At 44.3% G+C, this 25,671-nt stretch overlaps 1 protein-coding gene across 2 annotated transcripts in view; it reads right to left on the reverse strand.

Moving 5' to 3' along the window:
* The window catches only part of atrn (attractin), a 412,972-nt gene that overhangs the window by 264,196 nt on the left and 123,105 nt on the right, over positions 1-25,671 (reverse strand). For both annotated transcript variants that reach the window (XM_087991640.1, XM_087991645.1), the window contains exons 10-13: positions 22,878-23,032; positions 9,998-10,082; positions 5,536-5,756; positions 4,121-4,242 (exon numbers count right to left, since the gene is read on the reverse strand). In XM_087991640.1, the coding sequence (XP_087847766.1) occupies positions 4,121-4,242; positions 5,536-5,756; positions 9,998-10,082; positions 22,878-23,032 (583 nt within the window). The remainder of the gene's footprint in view (positions 1-4,120; positions 4,243-5,535; positions 5,757-9,997; positions 10,083-22,877; positions 23,033-25,671) is intronic.

A 25,671-nucleotide genomic window follows, 5' to 3' on the forward strand; every position in this document is an offset into this window, starting at 1 on the left:
AGTGGGGAGTATTCCATCACACTCCTGAGTTGTACCTTTGTGGACAGACTTTGGGGAGTCAGTTTTCCCTGATCTGACCTGCTCTTGTCGCCATTGTGTTTAGGTGGCGCGTCCAGTTGAGTTTCTAGTCAGTGGTTACCCCCCCTGCCAAGGATGTTGATAGTAAGGGATTCAGTGATGTTAACATCATTGCATATCAAGGGGCAGTGGTCATTGCCTGGCATTTGACAGACTCAAATGTTACCTGCCACTTGTCAATCCTACCCAAGATATTGTTCAGATCTTGGTGCTTTTGAACATGGACTGCTTCAGAGTCCGAGGAGTTGTGAATATTATTGAACATTGTGCAATCATCAGCAAGCATCCCCATTTCTGACCTTGATGGAGGGAAGGTCATTGATCAAGCAGCTGAAGATGGTTGGGTTCAGGTCACTATCCTGAGATGTCCAGCAGCTGAGATGACTGAACTCCAACAACCATGACTCTTTCCTATCAGCCAGATATGACTCCAACGACCAGAGAGTTTAGCAACTGATATCCATTGATTCCAGTTTTGCTAGGGCTCCTTGTTGCCACATTCAGTCAAATCCAGCCTTGATGTCAATGGATGTCACGCTCACCTCACCTCGGAAATTCAGCTCTTTTGTCCATTTTTGAATCAAGACTGTAATGCAGTTAGGGGAGAGTGACTCTAGTGGAATCCAAACTGGGCCTCACTGAGCAGCTGATGCTTCATAGCACTATCAATGACATCTTCTATCACTTTACTCATGATCGAGAGTAGACGGATGCAGCATTAATTGGCTGGATTGAATTTGTCCTGATTCTTATGTGTAGGACATATCTGGGCAAGTTTCCACATTGTAGGGAAGATGTCAGTGCTGTACCTGGCAAGTTCTGGAGCACATGTCTTCAGTACTATTACCAGAATGTTGTTAGGCCCCATAGCCCTTGCAATATCCAGAACTTCCAAGCGTTTCTTGACATTCACAATGAATGGATTGAATTGGTAATCCAATGGTATCCGGTCACACTGGGGACCACGGGAGGAGGGTTAGATGCATCATACACTTGACACTCCGGCTGAAGATTACTGCGAATGCTTCAGCAGTACGTTTTGCGCTACTTAGCATGCAAGTAGTCCTTTTTGGTAGCTTCACCAGGTCAATTTCAGGCAAGACTGATGCCATTCCTGGCATGCCCTCCTGTACTCTCTGTGAGCCAGGATTGATTTGCTAGCTTGATGGTAATGGTTGAGTGGGAGTAATGCCCATTAATGAGGAAGTAGATTGCATTTGAACACAATTCTGTGCTGTTGATGGCCCCAGCACCTTATGGATACCCAGTCTGGAGCTGCCACATCTGTTCAAAGTCAGTCTTATTTAGTACTGTGATAGAATAACCTCCATTGGGTTGTGTGGTACTAAGTGTGAAGGCAGGACTTCATTTGCACAAGGACTGTGCGGCGGTCACTCATCGATATTGTCTGGACAGATACATCTGCAGCAGGCTCACTGGTGAAGATAAGGTCATGTATGTTTTTTGCTCTGGTGGTTCCCTCATAACTTGCTGCAGATCCAGTCTAGCAGTTACATTCTTTTGTACCTGACCAGCTCAATCAGTAGTACTGTTGCTGAAAAACTCAATGGTGTACATTGAGATCCCCCAAGTGACCCAAAGTACATTTTGTGTACTTGCCATGCTTAATGCTTCCTCCAAGTGCTGTTCAACATGGTGAAGTTCTGATTCATCAGCCGAGGGAAAACAGTACGTAGTAACCAGCAGATTTGCTTGCCCTTGGTTAAACTGAAACCATGAGATTTCATGAAGTCCAGAGTCAATGCTGAGGACTCGCAGGGCAACTCCCTCCCAACTGTATACCACTACGCCACCATCTCTGCTAGGTCTGTCCTGCTGGTTAGGCAAGACATATCCAGGGATGGCGATGTCTGAGACATTGTCTGCAAGGTATCATTCCATGAGTAAGGCAAAGTCAGACTGTTGCTTGACTAGTCTCAGACAGCTCTCCCAATTTTGGCACTAGCCCCCCATTTGTTAATGAGGAAGGGTCTGCATGGTCAACAGTGCTATTTCTGCTATTATCTTTTCCAGTGCCTAGGTCGATGCAATCTGATCCATCTGATTTCATTTCTTTGAGACTTAGCCACATTGCTGTGGATCTGGAGTAACATGTAGGCCAGACCAGAGGAAAGGATGGCAGGTATGAACCATCGAACATTACAGCACAGTACAAGCCCTTTGGCCCTTCACATTGTGCCAACCTGTGAAACCAATCTGAAGCCCCTCTATCAAACCAGATAGATTTTTCCGACAATGGTTTTCATGGTCATTGTTAGATTCTTAAGTCCAGTTTTTGTTTATTGAGTTCAAATTCCACCACTGCAGGATTCGAACCTAGGTCCACAGAACATGAACTGAGTTCCTGGAACATTCCTGAAGAAGGGCTTATGCCCGAAACGTCGATTCTCCTGTTCCCTGGATGCTGCCTGACCTGCTGCCCTTTTCCAGCAACACATTTTCAGCTCGTTTCTGGATTAATGGTCTAGCAAACATCACTGGACCATCTTGCTCTTCACAGATCGTGACTGGTTCTGAGGAGTCAGGAGCTGAGTGAATTATTTGCTGCAACAAATCTAGCCACTGATCTTCTCTTGTAGTCATGCTATTTATATGACTAGCTCAATATAGCCTTTGGACAATGAAAATTCCCAGGATGAACATGGGGGATTCAGCGATGGTAATGCTACTGAATGTCAAGGGATGATGGTACTTCTGTGGCCTGCCACTTCTCAGACTAAACCTGAACGCTGTCCAGGTCTTAATGTATTTGAAGACAGACCATTTCAGCATCTGAGATGCTGTAAAAGGCAAAATATTATGCAGTCAGTTAGCATCCCCATTTCTGACCTGATGAGGGAAGATCATTGATAATGAAGATGGTTGACCCATGGACACTACCCTTTGGAATTCTTGCAAAGCTGTCCTGGAGCAGAGATGACTGACTTCCAAATATCACAACCATCTCCCTTTATGCAGATTTGACTCCAACCAGCAGAGAGACTTCCCCCGCCTATCACTGACTTCAGTTTTGCTCCAACTCCTTAATGCCACACTCAGTCAAATATGGCCTTGTCACAAAGGGCACATCAGTCTAATGTCACCTCTGGAGATAGCTCTTTGGTCCATTGCTAGCCTCCAAGGCTTTCAGAAGGTTAGGAGGCGAGCTATCAAGGCGAAACCCAAGTGAGCATCAGTGAGGTTATGGATAGCTGCTTGATGTACTGTTAATGACCCCTTGTGCTATTTTATTGACGATTGAGAGCAGATGAATAGGCAGAGTTTGTGTGTATAGGACATAACTGGGCAGTTTTCACATTTTTGGGGAGATGTTAGAGTTGTAGCTGTACTGGAACTGCTTGGCTAGAGTCATGGCCATATCTGGAGCACGTCTTCAGTATCATTAGAATAAAAATAACGTCACTGTAGTACCACTGGGCTGCTCTCTGATTACAGAGAGACGACTGGCAGTGGTTTAACAGGAGGCTCACCACACCTCAGGCAAGAGGGAGACATTCAGAAGGACACTACTTCATAGTAATCTCAGCCAGTGCAGGAATTGAACCTGCACTGATGACATCACTCTGCATGTCAAACAAGCCATCCAGCTAACCGAGTAAAATGATCCCCGATTGTTATTTTTGCTACTAGAATATTGTCAGGGCTAAAATCCCTTGCAATATCCAGCTGTTTCTTGATATCACATGGAGTGCTTTAGTTAGTAATTAGGGATCTCAAGCCACCATCTGAATTTAAGGGTTTCCTCTGCCATCCTGATGTAAAGGCACAACAGCTACTCAAAGAATTCTGAATTGCTATGTAAATGCATATCATCTTTATTTTCTCATTAATACTTTTTATACCAGGATGAGGAGCAGTATAGCCAGTGTATCTATATGTTCATTATGTTCCAAACTAAAGTAGATGCGACCATACATCATGACTTTCAGTGCAACAAAACTAGTTTATAGAACATGATTATCCTTCCAGAAGAGCAATTAATTAATTATCCCCACTCAAAAGATTTGGTCAGCATACTCACAGTGGCTTCTGTGCAGTTACTGTTCTTCGATAAACACTTATCATGACACCATTGACAGCCATTTGTGTTCACTGTACAGCTGTAGCAATCAGTATACTGATCACATTTTTCATTATCTGCATCTGTAGGACAGTGGTGTGGAATAAAAAAGTTTTAATTAGAAATACAAGGTATTATGTACTGATATTTTATCCTACACTCTGCAACTATTTAAATGAAGATAATTTCATCCAACTAAACACACTCTGTTGCTCTACCACCAGCAGGGCCTGGTGATTGTTTTACTGCTACATCTCCAGGGAATTTCCAAACTGAACTTGATCCAAAATAGTACTGCAAACATCAAAAGATTTCCATATAAATTGGTTTTTGTAGTACAACCCATTTACTACATATTCTTAAGTGACAAATTGTGATAAGTGCATTACATAAACTGTGCGCAAATCAATCCTGTCATGAAGAAAACACCAGCTCAAAATGATGCAAGCCCCATTTCCCCTAAACTGTTCTAATGAAGTATTTTGTGTTGTTAGCACAATAATTAGTGTTGCAGCATACATATCATTTTGCTGTTGATTAATCAGTGCTAGAGATCACCATGGACATGATCAAGCCATTGACTTCAGCATTGTGCAGCACTTCACTCTTCGCAAACAGAAGTTACAGCTATTCCATCATATTCTACATCAACTGATTCAAGCATGAAACAAAGACTCGACATTGAATTGAGTACAGGAAAAATAAAGTATTTTGCCAACAAAGGCAACAGATCCCAAACATGCCCTTACTGATCTGAATGAAGAAATGCATGAGACGTGCCAGTAAAAGCTACCACACCAGGGCTCATAACTAATCGACTGCCCTCCCCAATTGTTTTGATGCATATTACCAGGATTACTAGGTTGGAGCACGCGGGGTACGAGGTAGGGAAACACTGCAAAAAAGGAAAACAGTGAATCTCATCCAACTTACAAAAGCAGTGAAACACATTTCAGGGCAACACAGTTCCTCAAAATACACAAATAACTGAAGTGTTGCTATCTTAAACCCCAATATCCTCAGAACAAAGGACCCAGTGTACCAGAAAAACCATTTAGAATTTCATACCTTCACAAATCCAAGTTGTCAGCAATGCACTCAAAATAAATCACTTCAGTGACTGAGGCACACTAAAGATACAATGGAATTGAAATAACCTAACCAGCTCTCATGCTTATTCTAGTTATCCTTTTAGAAAAGTAATAACTGTGGTTTGTGGAAGCATTAAGAGTTTGGTTTTGTAATAGGAAATCAATGGCAAGTCAAAGAGGCATTTTAAAATCAAAGCAGAAAAGCACAAAAAAAGTTAAATATTCAGAAACATTAAACTAAAACTTAGAATGGCAAAACCAGAAATATTAATAATATAAACATACATGTCTTGTTGGGGCACATATCAAGAATCTGATGAGCCTCTCCTGCAGATGCCATTTCCCAGGATATACATCGCAGCATGTTGGTATTCCACACACAACGGACTCCTGGGGCTGCCCCAAGACATGCCGCTTCATCAGAAAAAGCCCCACAATTGCTTGGTGTGAACATCAAAACGTCACTTAGCAGAAGACTGTTGAACCCACCAAAAATGTACATTGTGCTGAAAACGAGGAAAAACACAAATCAACCTTATACTTGCCCAGAATCCAACTCAACAATCTTTCTTAAGAACTTGAAGCAAAATGTAAAATCTCTCGTGAGAAATTGTCATTCCTGTTTTACCCCATCCAGATATATTGGTCAAAAATGGCTTCCCTATTTTGTGGAAACATAACTTAATCTTTCTCTTCCAGAGATGCTATCCACCCCCGAAAGGTTGTCAGCACATGTTCATATTTATTGCAGATTCATAACCATGTAGCTTTGAAGTTAAACATACAGAGACAATATACTAGCTTCTATGAACATTCATGGCACAGATAATCTGACCACTATGATGTGTACTGATCGAACATTTAACAGACTTGCCTCAACCAGTGAATTGCTATGGTCAAACTGCAGAACTGCAAATAGTACTTACAAACTTCTTGGAGGACGTGACGAGAAGCCGATGAAGGTTGAGCAGTGGATGTGGTGCATACGATTTCAGCAAGACATTTGATAAGGTTCCCCATGGTAGGCTCGTTCATCAAGTCAGGAGGTGTGGAATACAGGGAGATTTGGCGATTTGGATTCAGAATTAGTTCGCTGACAGAAGGCAGGGAGTGGTTGTAGTTGGAAAGTATTCTGCCTGGAGGTCATTGGTGAGTGATGTCCTGCAGGGCTGTGTTCTTGGGCCTCTGCTCTTTGTAATTTTTATAAATGGCTTGGATGAAGAGGTTGAGGGGTGAGTTAGTAAATCTGCCGATGACACAAAGGTTGTAGGTGTCGTCGATAGTACAGAGGGCTATTGCAAGCTGCAGCACGACATAGACAGGATGCAGAGCTGGGCTGAGAAATGGCAGGTGGAGTTCAACCTGGATAAATGCGGTGATGCATTTTGGAAGGTCAAACACGAACGCTGAATATAGGATTAAAGACAGGTTTCTTGGCAGTGTGGAGGAACAGAGGGATCTTGGTGTTCAATGCATAGATCCCTCAAAGTTGCCACCCAAGTGGAGAGGGTTGTCAAGAAAGCATATGGTGTTTTGACTTTCATTAACATAGGGATCGGGTTTAAAGAGCCACGAGGTTTTGCTGCAGCTCTACAAGTCCCTGGTGAGGCCACACTTGGAATATTGTGTCCAGTTCTGGTCACCCAATTGTAGGAAAGATACAGAGGCTTTGGAGAGAGTGCAAAGAAGATTTACCAGGATGCTGACTGGACTGGAGGGCTTGTCTCACGAAGAAAGGATGACTAAGTTCAGACTTCGCTGGAGAGGAGGAGGAAGAGAAGTGACCTGATCAAAGTATACAAGGTAATGAGAGGAATGGATAGAGTCAATAGCGGATTGACTGGGATCATAGTTTTAAGATATTAGGAGAAAGGTATAGAGGAGACGTCAGAAGTAGGTGCTTTACGCAGAGAGTTGTGTGCATTCCCAGCAGTGCTGGTGGAAGTAGAGTCATTAGGGACATTTAAGCAACTGATGGACATGCACATGGACAGCAGTGAATTGAGGGGTGCATAGGTTAGATTATTTTATTTAGATTAGGAATATTCCTTGGCACAACATCGTGGGCTGAAGGGCCTGTTCTGTGCTGTACTTTTCTATGTTCTAAACTGAAAAATTGCTAATTATGTATGGACATAAAAGTACACTTCTTGAAAACCTGAATCCCAAAACTTTGAATTAGATTGACATTGAGTCACCACATAGTGATACAGGGTGACCCCTGCATCCGCGGGTCCTGTTACCATGGTTTCAGTTACCCGCGGTTTACCACGGGCTGAGCATACTGGGAATATTCCAGAACCAGGGGCTGCTGGGAAGGTACATTTCCCATTTAAATGAATGGGTTCGCTCCTATCCGCAGTTTCTACAGTCAGTCTTGGAACATATCACCCGCGGGTACAGGAGACTACTGTACAATTAAACCTTCCACTTTGCAATACCTTCATGCATAAATGGACTATTCATTAACAGAAGATGAAGGATTTTACCATGATGCAAAAAAGGTACAGTCAAATGTAGAAAGGGTTTGCAACAATTATAACTACAAATGCAAGTTTCGCTCAATGTGAAATACTTACAAAGGGTGGAGGGACAATGCCTTGCAAGGGCAACCACAAACCATCTGCATTCATGGGAATATACTCCTCTTAGTGATCAACAGGATGTCAGTTCAGAAGTTAAAGGAAGAGCGTCAACTTGAACAGAGCTTAAGTTATCGGTGGGTACCGATGTTTACAAGTTACCAGTGATACAATATACCGTTAAAAGAATGCCAAAGTATACTAAGATAAGATTATAAAAAAAAGTAAGCCATGTGACCCATTCAGCTAAGGCGAACCTGACTGTGATCTACATTCCACTTGTCTGCCTGCTCCAATAATCCTCGACTCCCTTGTAATAAAATATCTGCCAAACTCAACCTTGAAAGTATGGAATTCCACAAACTATCCTCCAGGAGAATTCTCTCCATCTTAAATGGGAGATAGCAGGCACACTTGAAATAGGCGATTTTAGGAAAGAATATACTTGCAATGAAAGCATGCCATTCATGAGATTCCTTCACAAGAGTCAGAGAGTTGAGCAGTACGGAAACAGACCCTTCAGTTCAACTCAACCATGCTGACCAGATATCCTAAATTCATCTAGGCCCATTTGCCAGCATTTGGCCCAGATCCCTCTCATCCCTTCCTATTCATATATCCATCCACATGCCGTTTAAATGTTGTAATTATACCAGCTTCCACTCTTCCTCTGGCAGCACCCTCTGCGAGAAGACATTGCCCCTTTGGTCCCTTTTAAACCTTCTCCTCTGACCTTAAACCTATGCCCTTTAGTTTTGGACCCCTCTAGCCTGGTAAAAGGTCTTGACTGTTCACTCAGCCTTGTCCCTCATCATTCTATAGACGTCTAAGGTCACTCCTCAGCCTCCTACACTCCAGAGAAAATGGCCCCAACCTATTCAGCCTCTTGCTGTAGCTCAAATCCTCCAACTCCAGGACCATCCATGCAAATCTTTCCTGAACCTTTTTCAAGTTTAACACTAACTTTCCTATAACAGGGAGACCACAATTGAAAGGAGAATTCCAAAAGTGGCTGAACCAATGTCCTGCAGAGCCACATGACCTCCCAACTGCCATACTCATTGCACTGACCAATAAATGTAAGCATACAAAACACCGTCTTCACAACCCTATCAACCTGTAACTCCATCTTCCAAGAATTGTGAATGTTCACCCAAAGCTCTCTGGTAACACTCCCAAGGATCCTACCGTGATTTGCCTTACCAAAATGCAACGTCTCATAATTAAACTCCATCGTCCAAGAATCAACATTCTCTCAACACCTAGTCTGTCAAGTTTCCTGAGAATCCTGGAAAATCTCAGCAGGTCTGGCAACATCTGTAAGGAGAGAAAATAGCTGACTTTTCCAGTCAAACTGACCCTTTATCAATTAGACAATTGACAGTTAGACTCGAAACGTCAGCTCTTTTCTCTCCTTACAGATGCTGCCAGACCTGCTGAGATTTTCCAGCATTTTCTCTTTTGGTTTCAGATTCCAGCATCTGCAGTAATTTTCTTTTATTCCTGAGAATCCTATTTCTTTCTATTAGATCACCTCATTGTTCTGAACATCAATGAGGAATGTCCCAAACTACGCCACACGTTTCATGAATCAATGCCTTAATCCCAGAAATCAGGCTAGAGAAGCTTCTCTGACCTACTTTCTTTGCAAACGTTTCTTCCAAAACTAAAACTGTAACCTCAACTGCGCCCTCATCAATGCCCTGCATGTTTGTGTTCACATATTTTTCAATAATGGTCAAATTCCATTTGTCTTCTTAATTAGTTGCTGTACATCCTATGACTACTTTCTCCACCCAGGCAGGTTCAGGTCAGATCTGATTTCAAGAGGGGAGGTGCTGGCTCACCTACCTAAAAATGACACAAGGGCTCCAAATAAGGGACGATGCTAAGAAGAGAATCACAATGCTACTGAGAAGGAACAGACCCAAAGATGGAGGAACCCAGAGGAGTGCTGATTTTGCTGTATGGAGAAAAAGCAGAAACCCAAAATGACTTGATACAAAAAAGATGCATGATGTTCTTGAAGGAAACAATGGTATTGAATTATTGTTCCTTGGTTTTACTTGAACATAAAGCTTATCATGAAAATAAACACAGGAGACTCATCAAAACATATAAATATATACATATTTAAATAGTCCAATGAAATCCCTGCTCCTTACCCATTGCTGAATACAGCCGAGTGACCAAACCGATTGATATCATGAGAAAGATCAGGCGGAGGCAACACAGACCACTCGTCACAAGCTGTCGAAAAATAAAAGCAAATCAATTAAAAGATCAAAGCTTGGTTATGAATTAAGAGAAATTATATGCCAATATCCATTCCATTTAAATTAACTGCTGTCATAAGTTTGATCCAGCAACTCAAAGATAGTTGTCACGGGCCTCAAAACACGAAGGCTATTTCATTTCAGACGCTGTCAGGCATGCTAAGAGTCTTCAGCACACTGGTTTTATTTCATAATTTCAATTAGATTGATCCATTACGGTATGGTTAACTTTAGAAATGAAAAGCATATTCTTTCTATATTTTGCACAATCAAATTAATTTATTTATATGTAAGACTGAGATTTCAGCATATCCAATTTACTTTTCTGTTACTTACTGTCATTCTCACCATATTGCGCAGGCATGGAGTCACATACAAACCAGACAATTTACTGACCATTGTGAAATTTGAACTCCTGACTGTTGGGTTACTGGTTTGATACAACAACTAACATATCTTACTGTGTATTTGTTTAAGTCTTCTAGATTCTCATCCTATCAGTATTTACTGTGGAAAAGGACATGGAAGATATAGAATGTAAAGAAATAGATGGTGACATCTTGAAAAACGTCCATATTACAGAGGAGGAAGTGCTGGATGTCTTGAAAGGCATAAAAGTGGATAAATCCCCAGGACCTGATCAGATGTATCCGAGAACTCTGTGGGAAGCTAGAGAAGTGATCGCTGGGCCTCTTGCAGAGATATTTCTATCATCGATAGTCACAGGTGAGGTGCTGGAAGACTGGAGTTTGGCTAACATGGTGCCACTGTTTAAGAAAGATGGTAAGGACAAGCCAGGGAACTATAGACCAGTGTGCCGACGTCGATGGTGGGCAAGTTGTTGGAGGGAATCCTGAGGGATAGGAAGTACATGTATTTGGAAAGGCAAGGACTGATTAGGGATAGTCAACATGGCTTTGTGCGTGGGAAATCATGTCTCACAAACTTGATTGAGTTTTTTGAAGTAGTAACAAAGAAGATTGATGAGGGCAGAGCGGTAGATGTGATCTATATGGACTTCAGTAAGGCGTTCGACAAGGTTCCCCATGGGAGACTGATTAGCAAGGTTAGATCTCACGGAATACAAGGAGAACTAGCCATTTGGATACAGAATTGGCTCAAAGGTAGAAGACAGAGGGTGGTGGTAGAGGGTTGTTTTTCAGACTGGAGGCCTGTGACCAGTGGAGTGCCACAAGGATCGGTGCTGGGCCCTCTACTTTTTGTCATTTATATAAATGATTTGAACACAAGCATAAGAGGTGTCGTTAGCAAGTTTGCAGATGACGCCAAAAGTGGAGGTGTAGTGGACAGCAAAGAAGGTTAGAGCTGAAAACGTGTTGCTGGAAAAGCGCAGCTGGTCAGGCAGCATCCAAGGAGCAGGAGAATCGACGTTTCGGGCATGAGCCCTTCTTCAGGAATGAAGAAAGTGTGTTCAGCAGGCTAAGATAAAAGGTAGGGAGGGACTTGGGGAAGAGGCATTGGAAATGCGATAGGTGGAGGGAGGTCAACGTGAAGGTGATAGGCCGGAGTGAGGGTGGGGCGGAGAGGTCAGTAAGAAGATTGCAGGTTAGGAAGGTGGTGCAGAGTTCGAGGGATTTGACTGAGACAAGGTGGGGGGAGAGGAAATGAGGAAACTGGAGAAATCGGAGTTCATCCCTTGTGGTTGGAGGGTTCCTAGGCGGAAGATGAGGTGTCTTCCTCCAACCGTCGTGTTGCTATGGTCTGGCGATGGAGGAGTCCAAGGACCTGCATGTCCTTGGTGGAGTGGGACGGGGAGTTGAAGTGTTGAGTCACGGGGTGGTTGGGTTGGTTGGTCCGGTGTCCCAGAGGTGTTCTCTGAAACGTTCCGCAAGTAGGCGGCTTCTCTCCCCAATATAGAGGAGGCCACATCGGGTGCAGCGGATGCAATAAATGATGTGTGTGGAGGTGCAGGTGAATTTGAGGTGGATATGGAAGGATCCCTTGGGGCCTTGGAGGAAAGGAAGGGGGGAGGTGTGGGCGCAAGTTTTGCATTTCTTGCAGTTGCAGGGGAAGGTGCCGGGAGTGGAGGTTGGGTTGTTGGGGGGTGTGGATTGACGAGGGAGTCGCGGAGGGAGTGGTCTTTTCAGAACACTGATAGGGGAGGGGAGGGAAATATATCCCTGGTGGTGGGGTCCGTTTGGAGGTGGCGGAAGTGACGACGGATGATACGCTGTATATGGAGGTTGGTGGGGTGGTAGGTGAGGACCAGTGGGGTTCTGTCCTGGTGGCGATTGGAGGGGCGGGGCACAAGGGCGGAGGAGCGGGAAGTGGAGGAGATGCGGTGGAGGGCATCGTCGATCACGTCTGGGGGGAAATTGCGGTTTTTGAAGGAGGCCATCTGGGTTGTACGGTATTGGAACTGGTCCTCCTGGGAGAGATGCAGCAGAGACGAAGGAATTGGGAATATGGGATGGTGTTTTTACAGGGGGCAGGGTGGGAGAAGGTGTAGTCTAGGTAGCTGTGGGAGTCGGTCAGTTTATAGTAAATGTGCGTGTTAATTCGGTCGCCCGAGATAGAAATGGAGATGTCCAGGAAGGGGAGGGAGGAGTCTGAGACAGTCCAGGTGAATTTGAGGTCGGGGTGGAAGGTGTTAGTAAAGTGGATGAACTGTTCAACCTCCTCGTGGGAGCACAAGGCAGCGACGATATAATCATCGGTGTAGCGGAGGAAAAGGTGGGGGGTGGTGCCAGTGTAGCTGCGGAAGATGGACTGTTCCACATACCCTACGAAGAGGCAGGCATAGCTGGGGCCCATGTGGGTGCCCATGGCTACTCCTTTAGTTTGGAGGAAGTGGGAGGATTGGAAAGAGAAGTTGTTCAGGGTGAGGACCAGTTCAGTCAGTCGAAGGAGGGTGTCAGTGGAAGGGTACTGGTTGGTACAGCGGGAAAGGAAGAAGCGGTGGGCTTTGAGTCCTTCGTGATGAGGGATGGTGGTGTACAGCGACTGGATGTCCATGGTGAAGATAAGGCGTTGGGGACCGGGGAAGCGAAAATCATGGAGGAGGTGGAGGGCTTGGATGGTGTCCCGAACGTAGGTGGGGGTTCTTGACTAAGAGGGACAGGACCGTGTTGAGGTATGCAGAGATGAGTTCGGTGGGGCAGGAGCAGGCTGAGACAATGGGTCGGCCGAGGCAGTCAGGTTTGTGGATTTTGGGCAGGAGGTAGAAACAGGCGGTGCGGGGTTGTGGGACTATGAGGTTGGAGGCGGTGGATGGGAGATCCCCTGAGGTGATGAGGTTATGGATGGTCTGGGAGATGATGGTTTGGTGGTGGGGGGTGGGGTCATGGTCAAGGGGGCAGTAGGAGGAGGTGTCCGCGAGCTGGCGTTTAGCCTCAGCAGTGTAAAGGTCGGTGCGCCAAACTACTATTGCGTCTCCCTTGTCTGCTGGTTTGATAGTGAGGTTGGGGTTGGAGCGGAGGGAGTGGAGGGCTGCACGTTCCGAGGGTGAGAGGTTAGAATGGGTGAGAGGGGTGGGGGAGTTCAGGTGGCGGTTAATATCGCGGCGGCAGTTGGCTATGAAGAGATCGAGGGCGAGTAAGAGGCCAGCACGGGGTGTCCAGGTGGATGGGGTGCGTTGGAGGCGGGAGAAGGGGTTGTCAAAGGGCGGGCGAGAATCCTGGTTGAAGAAGTAGGCGCGGTGGCGAAGGCGGCAGAAGAATTGTTCAATGTCTCGCCGCGTGTTGAACTCGTTAATCTGGGAGCATAGGGGAATGAAGGTGAGGCCTCTGCTGAGGACTGATCGTTCATCCTCAGAGGGGTAGTTCTGAAGGGATGGTGAAAATATGGCAGGGCTGGAAGCTAGGACCTGGTGTGGGGCTGGAGCCGGGAGTGGGGGCGGGGTTGGGCGTGGGGGCGGGGACCGAGGTCGGCGTGGGGGCAGGGGTAGCCATGGTGACGGAGATCAGCGTGGGGGCAGGGTTAGGCATGGTGACGGAGATCAGCGTGGGGGCGGAGTTAGGCGTGGTGACGGATATCGGCATGGGGGTGGAGTTAGGCGTGGTGACGGATATCGGCGTGGGGGCGGGGTTAGGCATGGTGACGGAGATCAGCGTGGGGGCGGAGTTAGGCGTGGTGATGGATATCGGCGTGGGGGTGGAGTTAGGCGTGGTGACGGAGATCGGTGTGGGGGCGGAGACGCATGCGGCATGGTGGTTGTGCAGGTTAGTGATGTCACTGGGGCCGGAAGTGGCTGCGGTGACGGCAACCCAGGGGGCAGAAGTGGCTGTGGCGACGACAGAAACGGTGTTATTCCCGATAGCTGCGGAGGCCGCGAATCTGTAGCGATGGTCTTCCTGGCGATCGTGGAGGCGGTTGTCTGGGCGCGATCGCGGAGGCTGCGAGGTCGGTGGGGGCAGAAGTGATGTCATGGTTCGCGGTGGCGGTTGCTGCCGCGGGCGATGTAGCGGGCGCGTGGTTAATGGCGCCGGAGCGATTTCGGAGGCCGATGGAAGATTCTGGAATGGTTGAGGAATCCGGAGTGTGGGGGTAAGTACTTGAAAGTTTTTGGTATTTACTGTCTTTAATTTCCGATATGGTTAGGAAGAACTGTTTATTTAGTGTATGGATTCTTCTGTGGATGAAGAACAGTAGAGGTCCTTTGCAGGTCTGTGAGAATGTTGTTCTGAGCTGGGGTAGGTCTAATTGCAGGGAATGTAGGTAGCGGCGCATGGCTGCAAGCGTGGAGCGAAGGATCCGGAGGGAGATCTGTTGCTGGAGGCTTCGGATTTGTTGTAGGTACTGGATGTCCTGGTTGAGTCCAAATTTTGTTGGTCTGAACGTAGTCCGGAGTCCGTGCGGGGTCAGTCGGTTCCGTAGGCAGGTGCTGAGGAAGGAGGTGTGGCTGTGGTAGCGAGTCTGTTTGAGGACATGGCTGAAGAGCTTCTGGGCAGAGGAGATGACTTGGGGTGTGCGGTGAGAGAGGGACTCACTGAAATCCTTGTAGAGGGAGGAAGAGAGCTTCTTCAAGGTTACCTCAGATTACAACAGGATCTTGATCAGATGGGCCAATGGGCTGAGAAGTGGCAAATGGAGTTTAATTCAGATAAATGCAAGGTGCTGCAATTTGGGAAAACAAATCTTAGCAGGACTTATACACTTAATGGTAAGGTCCTAGGGAGTGTTGCTGAACAGAGACCTTGGAGTGCAGGTTCATAGCTCCTTGAAAGTGGAGTCGCAGGTAGATAGGATAGTGAAGGTGGTGTTTGGTATGCTTTCCTTTATTGGTCAGAGTATTGAGTACAGGAGTTGGGAGGTCATGTTGCGGCTGTACAGTACATTGGTTAGGCCACTGCTGGAATATTACATACAATTCTGGTCTCCTTCCTACTGGAAGGATGTTGTGAAACTTGAAAGGGTTCAGAAAAGATGTACAATGATGTTGCCAGGCTTGGAGGATTTGAGCTATAGGGAGAGGCTGAACAGGCTGGGGCTGTTTTCCCTGGAGCGTTGGAGGCTGAGGGGTGACCTTATAGAGGTTTATAAAATCAGGAGGGGCATTGATAGGATAGACAAAGTGTTTTCCCTGGGGTGGGGGAGTCCAGAACTGGAGGGCACAGGTTTAGGGTGAGAGGGGAAAGATATACAAGAGACCTAAGGGGCAACTTTTTCACGCAGAGGGTGGTACGTGTATGGCATGAGCTGCCAGAGGAAGTGGTGAATGCTGGTACAATTGCAGCATTTAGATGGGTGTATGAACAGGTTTGGAGGAATATGGGCCGGGTTGTGGCAGATGGACTCGATTGGGTTAGGATATCTGGTCAGCATGAACGGGTTGGACCGAAGGGTCTGTTTCCATGCTGTACATCTCTATGACTCGATGACTCTATGTTCCTCCTCATCCATAATGAAATGATTTAATTTGAAATGTGACACAAAGATTTACACAGACCAGCAGAAACACACTATGATAGTGAAAACATAAGTCAAGAAATCTTCTGTGGATAATTCTGTACAAATGTTCCACAATCCTTAGAAGTGAACAACCAAAAAATTATCTAACTGCTCTCATGTTGCTGTTCAGAAGTGAAAATGTGTTGCTGGAAAAGCGCAGCAGGTCAGGCAGCATCCAGGGAACAGGAGAATCGACGTTTCGGGCATAAGCCCTTCTTCAGGAATCGGCTTATGCCTGAAACGTCGATTCTCCTGTTCCCTGGATGCTGCCTGACCTGCTGCGCTTTTCCAGCAACACATTTTCAGCTCTGATCTCCAGCATCTGCAGACCTCACTTTCTCCTCAAGGCTGTTCAGAAGTGCTCTACTGCCATCTGGAGACAATCTTCCTCACATCCATTGTAAATACAGGAAAATTAAATCTTCGACAGATTAGAGAAGCTATCACGTACACTCATATGGAACAACATGAAATATGACTGCTCCTCAATATGAGCGAGAAAAGTGCTGAGGCAGAGATAAATAGCACTAAGCAGAATTGTTCAGTTGTGACTTGGGGCAAACAGCAAACAGAATTTGCAGACATGGTAGTGTATTCCTCAGATACTTAAGTGTGTCCAAGTGCAGCAATACTTCCATAACATCCAATCATGGGCTGACAAGTAGCATTTGTACCACATGGATGCTAGGAAATGACAATCCCCAACAAGCGAGATTTTAACCATTGTCCATCAAGATTCAAACATGATTGCCATCAATGAATTACCCCACTAACACTAATCAGGTCACCACTGACCAGAAATAACCGGACGAGCCATATAACTATTGTGGCTACTCGATTAAGTCAGAGGTTAGAACCTCTGCAATGGGTAAGTCACTTCCCGATTCCCCAGTGCCTCCAACTTCAGAATAAACATGAGATTATCCAGGACAAAGCAGCAGCTTGACTGGCACCCCATACCACCTTCAAATGTTTACTCCCTTCACCACCAATTGCACAATGTGCTCTATCCAAAAGGTACAACAGGAACTCACTAGGATTCTACTAACAGCACCACCCTGGGAACACAGTTCCCCTCCATGCATGCAGAAAGGCTCCTACGTGAGATATGTGATGAAGGTCAAATTTCTAATTTAAACAGACACATAACATGCCAACAATCAAACTCTAAATTGCTCTTAAGTTCTTCAAGGGATGGTCCATTCCTCACTTACTTCAGGAAATGAGCATACAACAAACCATAATTTTAAACTAAAAATGATTTCAATTTCTCAATCCCAGGAAGCATAATATCACTTTTATCCTCTGACATAAATTGATTTTTAATACACAAAAGGTTTCATTTGTGTTTAAATTCCTCCATGGCTTTGTGACAATTCCCATCCTGTACAAACTTGAATGCTGCACACTTTGTAAAATCTGCCTTTCTTCACAGTAATTTATTGGCCAACTATCCTTCATTTCAACACTGGCCACTATGCCTTCACGACCCAAGCCTAATACACTGGAAATAAGACAAAAAACCTTCAATTTCCTCCATTGAGAACCATTAACTTTCTGACATTAGTTTTAGTCATCCCACCCACGATCTTTCTATTTGGTTTGGAGCTCTTTCTTCCACCCTCTACGTTCCTCTGAAGTGCCAACAGACAGCATTAAGGGTGCTACAAGCATCTAAGTAACGGGTGAAAACACTTGTTATTACATCTGCCATTAACATTGCATTGCAACAGGCACAGCACTTCAAAAATACTTAAATTTCCTGTTTTGGGGCAATCTGAAAGACAGCCTAAATGCAAGCTCTCTGTTTACATACCATCTTTAATAATGCTAATTTTGATTTGAAAGCAGTGTTTAGATGTAGTGGAACAGGTACCAAGAGACAATCAGAATGCTTTGTACACAGCTGAAGCAAAGACAACACTTCCTGTTCTCTCTCTCCCACACACACACACATTTCAATGACAATGCTGCCCTCTGCTGCATACCTCTACAACTTGTGAAGCACAAAAATTGAATATTTCAAGTCACAGCAAAGTCAGAGCATTAATTAAACTACATCCTTCTGCTTAATTGAGCAGAAACTGCTCCTGATTGACTATTAGCCCTCAAGCACTCAACGGCCTATAAGAGTGCAGGCTTCAAGAAAAAAATCAGTTTTTAAAACATGACAATAGGCAGCGTGAATTGCTCAAGATTATTTTTCCAGGAGAAAACTTCACAGTGTCACAGAAATAGCACAGTAGGAAACTATTCAGCAAAACATTCCTGCACTAGATCATTCAAAGAGCATCATTATCGAGTGTGAATTTCTCCTATTCCCCTCCATACCCTTGTACATTTCTTTTTGTCCAAATAATCATCCAATGCCTTTACTGATTGGCTCAATTGAACCTACCTCCACCACGTTTCTAGGCTGTGCATTCTTTATTCAAACTACACACTGCATGACAAAGTTTTCCTCACTTGATCCTTGCTTCTTTTACACATTACGATAAAATCTATGCTGCCTCACTCTTGAACAACTTCTCCCTATCTACTCTACGAAGTTCACTTGTCATTTTGAAAACCACCATCAGTTCTTCTTTTTGCCATGTTGCCTCCAATTTCTTCAATTTATCCTCATACCTGAAATTCCTCATCCCTGGAACCATTCTTGTAAATCACTGCTGCTCTCTCTCCAATGTGCTCATATCTGTTCTATAATGTAGTGACTTCTATACAATACCACAGCTGAGGTCTAATAGGTGTATTAGGCAATACAAAAGCTGTTTTAATCCAAGTCTTTTTTCTGTGGTGGCGTATAGAAGCAAGAGGCATTCAGGAAGCAGCTGTATGCTAGGACAGCAAAATCACACAAAGGCATCTTAGCAGCACCTGAAATAAATGCAGAAAATGCTGTTTAAAAAGAGAGACGTTAGGCTATCTCAGGCCTGTGATTCTAAATCAGCATGTTTTTCTCCCATTTCTGACTGGTTTGTCAGACAGTTGCACCACCTATTTGTTTTGTTTCTCAAATTTGAAAGTACTCCTTATGTTTTCGTGTCAAAGAAAAAGTCAGGTTAAATGACATTCCTTGTTTCAGATGCTGAATAGCCAGCTGTGCATTCTCAGCATTTATGTAATAACCATAAAGCAGTAAGGCTATTGCTTTAAAGAAATGCACGATTGCCCTGAATTCACTGAGAGTATCATGTTTTCTCGTGCATTGAAATGTGTAAAATCCTTCATCACGGAAAAAAATATTTGCATTGGTTTATACAGCCTCTTAACAAACCATCGTAAACGAATGGAGAAGGCAAACAGTAAGGCATATACATCCATCAAGCTGCGTCAATTCAATGTTATTAGAAATTACGCAGCTTTTATGAGACTTTTTCCTTGCTTACTCAATACTTTGTAAATATAAAGCTAAAAATAAATCTTCCTCTTCAGGGCTTCTATCTCACCAAGGAGACTTCAGGCCAATTCACACAAAAAAAAAGTTCTGAAAATTCTGCTCACATTTTAACATGATAAATTCCACCATAGCAACTGAGAAATCTACAGCATTCGAAATAAATACTCCTCCTCTTGTTTTGAAAGGTCTGCATGCCTTATACTCAGTATTAATGTTTCTTTTAAAAAATGCTAGGATCAAGACTGGAATCATTGTCAAAACGTAATTAGCTCTCCCTTGGGTCACAAGCTCGATACCAATTTCTGTTAATATCCGTTCAATAGTTTTCACAAAAAGGGGCAAAAATATTGTTTGTCATGCTTGCCTTCCTGCTCCAACACTGCTAAGTACTGCCAAACTAGGAGAAATTTTGTGCTGTTGTCTGTGCCTGCTTGGAACCAGATTGTAACAGGTCACTTGCTACCAGAGAAGAATCTCTGTTCTGAATCTCAATCACCAGGAGGAAAGTCCAGCACTACAACAGAATTCAGTCTCATCAAGTACTGTGAATTCAAATCAGAATCTTCTCAGAATCGTTACAGAGTTATAAAATCATTAAAGTTAGTTAAATGTATGGAGGATAAAGGGCTAATGCCCAAAATGTCAACTCTGCTGCTCCATGGACTCTGCCTGACCTGCTGTGCTTTTCCAGTGCCGCCGGTTTAGACTCCTTCGATTGCTTCCACAGCATAATTAAATGACATGAAGGAATTTTGCCCACAGCTGAATGGAAAAAGTGAAAATATCCACATCCTTTCTTGTACAGTGCATCCAACCCTAACTCTTAGGATTAAGCATGTAAATCAGTGGATAATGTCAGATGCCTGATATCTGATTCAACTGTCTTTAACAGCATGAAACACTGCATTCTTCAACTTACTGGACATAATCCACTTTCCAAAATGTCTGCAATGCAGTCTCTGTATTTCTAACTTTTTGTTTAAAGCAGATAATGCCAGCAAGTAACCCAACATTCACCTATGAAAAAAAATCTACGTGTACATCTGAGTACACTATTAACTGAACCATAAAAACCAAAGAAAGTTACAGTACAGAAGGAGGCCATTTGACCTTGTGTGTGTACTGCTCCCGAAAGAGCTACCCACCTGGTTCTAATTTCCAACCATACCTCTGTTGCCCCTTAAATTGATTAACTAGTTGAACAAGCACTTTGGATCTGTCTTCACGAAGGAAGACACAAATAACCTTCCAGAAATGCTCGGGGTCAGGTGTCAAGCAAGAAGGAGGAACTGAAGGAAACCTTATTAGTCAGGAAATAGTATTGTGAAAATTGATGGGATTAAAACCCTATAAGTCCCCAGGACATGATGAGTGGCTCCCACAGTCCTTAAGGAAGTAGCCCTGGAAATAGCGGATGCATTGGCGATCATTTTACAGCATCCTGTAGACTCTGGAAGAGTTGCAATGGACTGGAGGGTAGCTAACGTAATCTTACTCTTTAAAAATGGAGGGAGAGAGAAAATGGAGAATTGTAGGCTGGTTAGCCTGACATAGGTGCTGGGGAAAATGCTGGACTTAATTAAGGATGAAGCAATAACTGAGCATTTGGAAAGCGGTGATAGAATTGGTCCTCGCCAGAACAGATTCTCAAAAGGGAAATCATGCTGAACTAAGCTTCTGGAATTTTTGAGGATGTGACCAGTAGAGAAGATAATGGTGCATCAGTAGATATTGTGTATCTGGACTTTCTAAAGGCTTTTGACAAGGTTCCACACAAGAGATTAATAAGGAAAATTAAAGCGCATGGTATTGGAGGCAATGTATTATTATGGACCGAGAGCTGGTTGGCAGACAGGAAGCAGAGAGCTGGAATAAACAAGTCCTTTTCAGAGTGGTAGACAGTGACGACTGAAGTGCTCTAAGGTTCAGTGCTAAGACCTCAGCTGTTCATAATATATATTAACAATTTGGATGAAGGAATCAAATGCCACATCTCCAAATGTGCAGATCACTAAGCTTGGTGGCAGTGTGTGCTGTCAGGAGGATGTTAAAAGGCTGCAGGGTGAATTGCACTGATGGGCAGAGTGGAAAATACTTGGCAAATGCAATATAATGTGGATAAATGTGAGGTTATCAACTTTTGTCACAAAAACAGAAAGGCAGATTATCATCTGAATGTTGGCAATTTAGGAAAAGGTGAGATGCAATGAGACCTGGGCATCATGGTGGAACAGTCGCTGAAAGTGCAGGTGCAGCAAGCAATGATGAAAGGTAGTGTCAGCATGCTGTCCTTCATAGCGAGAGGATTTGAGTATCAGAGTAAAAATGTCTTGTGCAGTTATACAGGGCCTTGGTGAGGCCAAATCTTCAGTGTTGTGTGCAGTTTTGGTCTCCTAGTCTAAGGAAGGACATTCTTACTATTGAGGGTCCAGTAAAGGTTCACCAGACTGATTCATGGGATGGCAGGACTGACATGAGGAAAGACTGGATCGACTGGGCTTGGACTGGAATTTAAAAGAATTGGGGGGGAGCAGGGAGTCACAAAGAAACAAAAAAAGTTCTAATGGAACTGGACAGGCTAGATGCAGAAAGAATGTCCCCAGGGTTGGGGAAATCTAAAACAAGGGATCACAGTCTAAGAATAAAAGGCAAGCTATTCAGGACTGAGATGGTGAAGAATTTTTTTCACTCATATGGGATTCTCTTCTACTGAAAGCTGATGGGGCCAGCTCATTATATATATTCAAGAGGGAGCTGGATGTGGCCTGTGGGAATGGGATACTGAGATTGCATGATCTGCCATGGTCTTATTGGATCGTGTTGCAGGTGTGAAGGACTGAACTCTTACGCCTATTTCCTATGTTTCTAAATTAATCACTGCCAATACATATTTAGCTCTCTTTTGAAAGCTCATACAGAATTTGCCTCCACCACTCTTCTAGGCAGTGCATTCCAAATTCCAACAAATCTGAGTGAAGACGTTTCTTATCTCTTGCTGACAATCTTGAAACTGTAACACCTGGTTACTGATATAACTATTGAAATCATTTTAACATTTGCACTGGTCACTAAGAAACGTATGTTGTTTTGTTCAGAAAAGTAAGTTTTACAATCAGTTCGAAGGTTTCAAACAATGACTTAAAAAGCTAGCCACAATGGCTCACCGGGTGACTCCGACATTGAACTGGAATGTCCCAGATTCTATTTCTAATCTATGCTCATCAAAGTAACAGGAAAATTATTTATCTTTAGAAATAAGTAGAGGTTCAAGACATTAATAAGATATGAGGTGCTGTGTGTGAACTGAAAGTAAACAAAACAAAAAGTGCTTGCCCAAAGACCAACATAAAACTGGAACATTGTTGCAACAAGAGCGCCAGTTAGTTAAAATGCAAGTTCAGGAACATTACTAATGAATCATAATACATAATATAAAATATAAAGTATCCAGCAGCTCACCCAAGTCATAAGCCATGAAGTCCGAAGAGAAGCACTTAGCTCCATGGCTCATTGAAGTGTCATTGTGAGTATTCCCACCAAATACTAACATGGTTCCACTGACAATAATGGCAGTATGCAGGTAACGGAAGAAGCCTCGGTCCTTCAAGATTGTCCTTTTGAAATGGAAAAGAATGGATATCATTCCATATTTCTTTAACAAGGCATTACCATTTTAAAGCAGCAATTTGAAAATGCTTGTGTGTCATGATCGTGAACTTCTTTGCAATGTCAGAGGTCTAGAGGGGCAAGGCAAAGAAAAATAAATTCCCAGGAGCTCCTTTCCAACAAGATAGTAAACTTCCACGAAATTCCTATCAAATATTCGCACATGCTCAGGAACTACCTGCCATATTGGCACATCCCCAGTGACCGTACGACCAGAGACACCCCACAAATACAGATACATCCTTCAGCACTTATTGACACCCATCCACAGAAACACTGCACTAACCTAACAACGTACATCTACAAAAAGTTAAAAATCACACACCAGGTTCTCGCCCAAAAGGTTTATTTGGAAGCACTAGCTTTCGGAGCGCTGCTCCTTCATCAGGTGATTGTCAGCGCTCCAAAAGCTCGTACTTCCAACTAAACCTGTTGGACTATAACCTGAGTGTTGTGTGATTTTTAACCTTCTACACCCCAGTCCAACACCAGCAACTCCAAATCATGACATTTACATAGACTAATACATTATCAGTGGATGAAACAATATAAAGATAAACAACATGCTGCAAAATCAAAGACAGAAAATATTGAAATATTGCATATTGGATATCGCTGAAGACTTTGTACTCCTGGCAGCATATGGATACATTCCAGAACAATATAGATATCTTGTATTCTCAAGGTCTATAATCTTAGCTTGATTCCAACAGCGCAAGGTACCCTTTATCCAATAATATCAGAGTGAAAGCAGAAACAGTAACAGTAGATATTCCCATGTTAGATCAGTTTTTAATATCCACTGACCTGCAGCTACGCTAGAAGAACTTGATTTGCTCGTTCAGTGTTAATGTTAGGCCATTATTGGAATTTGACATGATCTAGATTAGATTACATTACAGTGTGGAAACAGGCCCTTCGGCCCAACAAGTCCACACCGACCCGCCGAAGCGCAACCCACCCATACCCCTACATTTACCCCTTACCTAACACTACGGGCAATTTAGCATGGCCAATTCACCTGACCCTGCACATCTTTTGGACTGTGGGAGGAAACTGGAGCACCCGGAGGAAACCCACGCAGACACGGGGAGAACGTGCAAACTCCACACAGTCAGTCGCCTGAGGCGGGAATTGAACCCGGGTCTCAGACGCTGTGAGGCACCGCCCATAGTGGCATTTCATTTCATTTCATTTTTACTATCAAACAGTGGTCTACTCAAAAATGGCTTTGGAGAGAATCAGGATGTACATCCATGACTCAGGGGGAAGTGTGAGCGCAGGTTTTGCAATTCCTGCGTAGGCAGGGGAAGGTGCTGGGAAGGGAGGGTGGGTTGATGGGGGCGTGGACCTGACGAGGTAATAGCGGAGGGAACGGTCTTAAAAAACCAACAGGAGTGGGGAGGGAAATATATCTCTGTGGTGGGGTCAGTTTGTAGGTAGCGGAAATGGCAGAGGATGATGCAATGTATACGGAAGTTGGTGTGGTGTCTGTCCTTGTTGCAGTTGGAGGGGTGGGGTTCGAGGGTGGAGATGCAGGACGTGGATGAGGTGTGCTGGAGGGCGTAATCAACCACGTGGGAGGAGAAATTGCGGTCTTTAAAGGAGGTTATCTGTTGTGTTCTGAGGTGGAACTGGTCCTCCTGGGAGCAGATTTGCCCGAAGTGGGAGGAATTGGGAATAAGGGAGAGCATTTTTGCAGGAGGCAGGTGGGAGGAGGTGTAATCAAGGTAGCTGTGGGAGTCGGTCGGTTTGTAGAAAATGTCAGTGTTGAGTCGGTCACCGTTGATGGAGACGGAGAAGTCCAGGAAGGGGAGAGAGGTGTTAGAGATGGGTCCAGGAAGGAGAGATGGATTTCACCAGTTTCCTCCTTTCCCCTTCCCTCCCACCTTACCCTAGTCCAAACTTCCAGTTTAGCACTGTCCTCATGACCTGTCCCATCTGTCCATCCTCCTTCCCACGTATCTGCTCCACCCTCCCCTCTAACCTATCACCTTTACCCAACCTCCATCCACCTACTGCACTCTCAGCTACCTTCCCCTCAGCCCCACTCCCCCTCCCATTTATCTCTCCACCCCCGAGGCTCCCAGCCTCATCCGTGATGAAGGGCTTTTGCCCAAAATGTCAATTTTCCTGCTCCTTGTATGCTGCCTGACCTACTGTGCTTTTCCAGCACCACACTCTTGACTCCACAATAACCTCCCTGCTCTTATAATCTATGCCACTAATGATGAAGCCAAGTAACACATATGCCTTCTTAGCTATCCTAATAACCCACCAGCCTATTTTCAGGGATCTGTGGACAAGCATCCCAAGATCCATCTGTTCCTCTGAGCTGTGTGGTGCCCTGTCATTCATTAAATACTCCCTTATTCCTTGTTACTTCTTTTAAAGTGCATCAGCTCTCACTTAACACGATTAAATATCATCTGCTACCGCTTTGTCCATGTGACCAAGTCATCCAAATCCTGCTGGAATCTAACACCTTCTTCTTCACTGACAACCATCCAGTCAATTTTCTTGCCATCTGCAAACAGATGGAGAGACTTCCTGGTTCATCACCAGTTCATTTCTAAGTAACTATAGT

Source organism: Chiloscyllium plagiosum, unplaced genomic scaffold (genome assembly GCF_037043375.1).
Source record: "Chiloscyllium plagiosum isolate Xiang-an unplaced genomic scaffold, Cpla_swu_hap1 HiC_scaffold_1, whole genome shotgun sequence".
NCBI classification, from domain to species: domain Eukaryota; kingdom Metazoa; phylum Chordata; class Chondrichthyes; order Orectolobiformes; family Hemiscylliidae; genus Chiloscyllium; species Chiloscyllium plagiosum.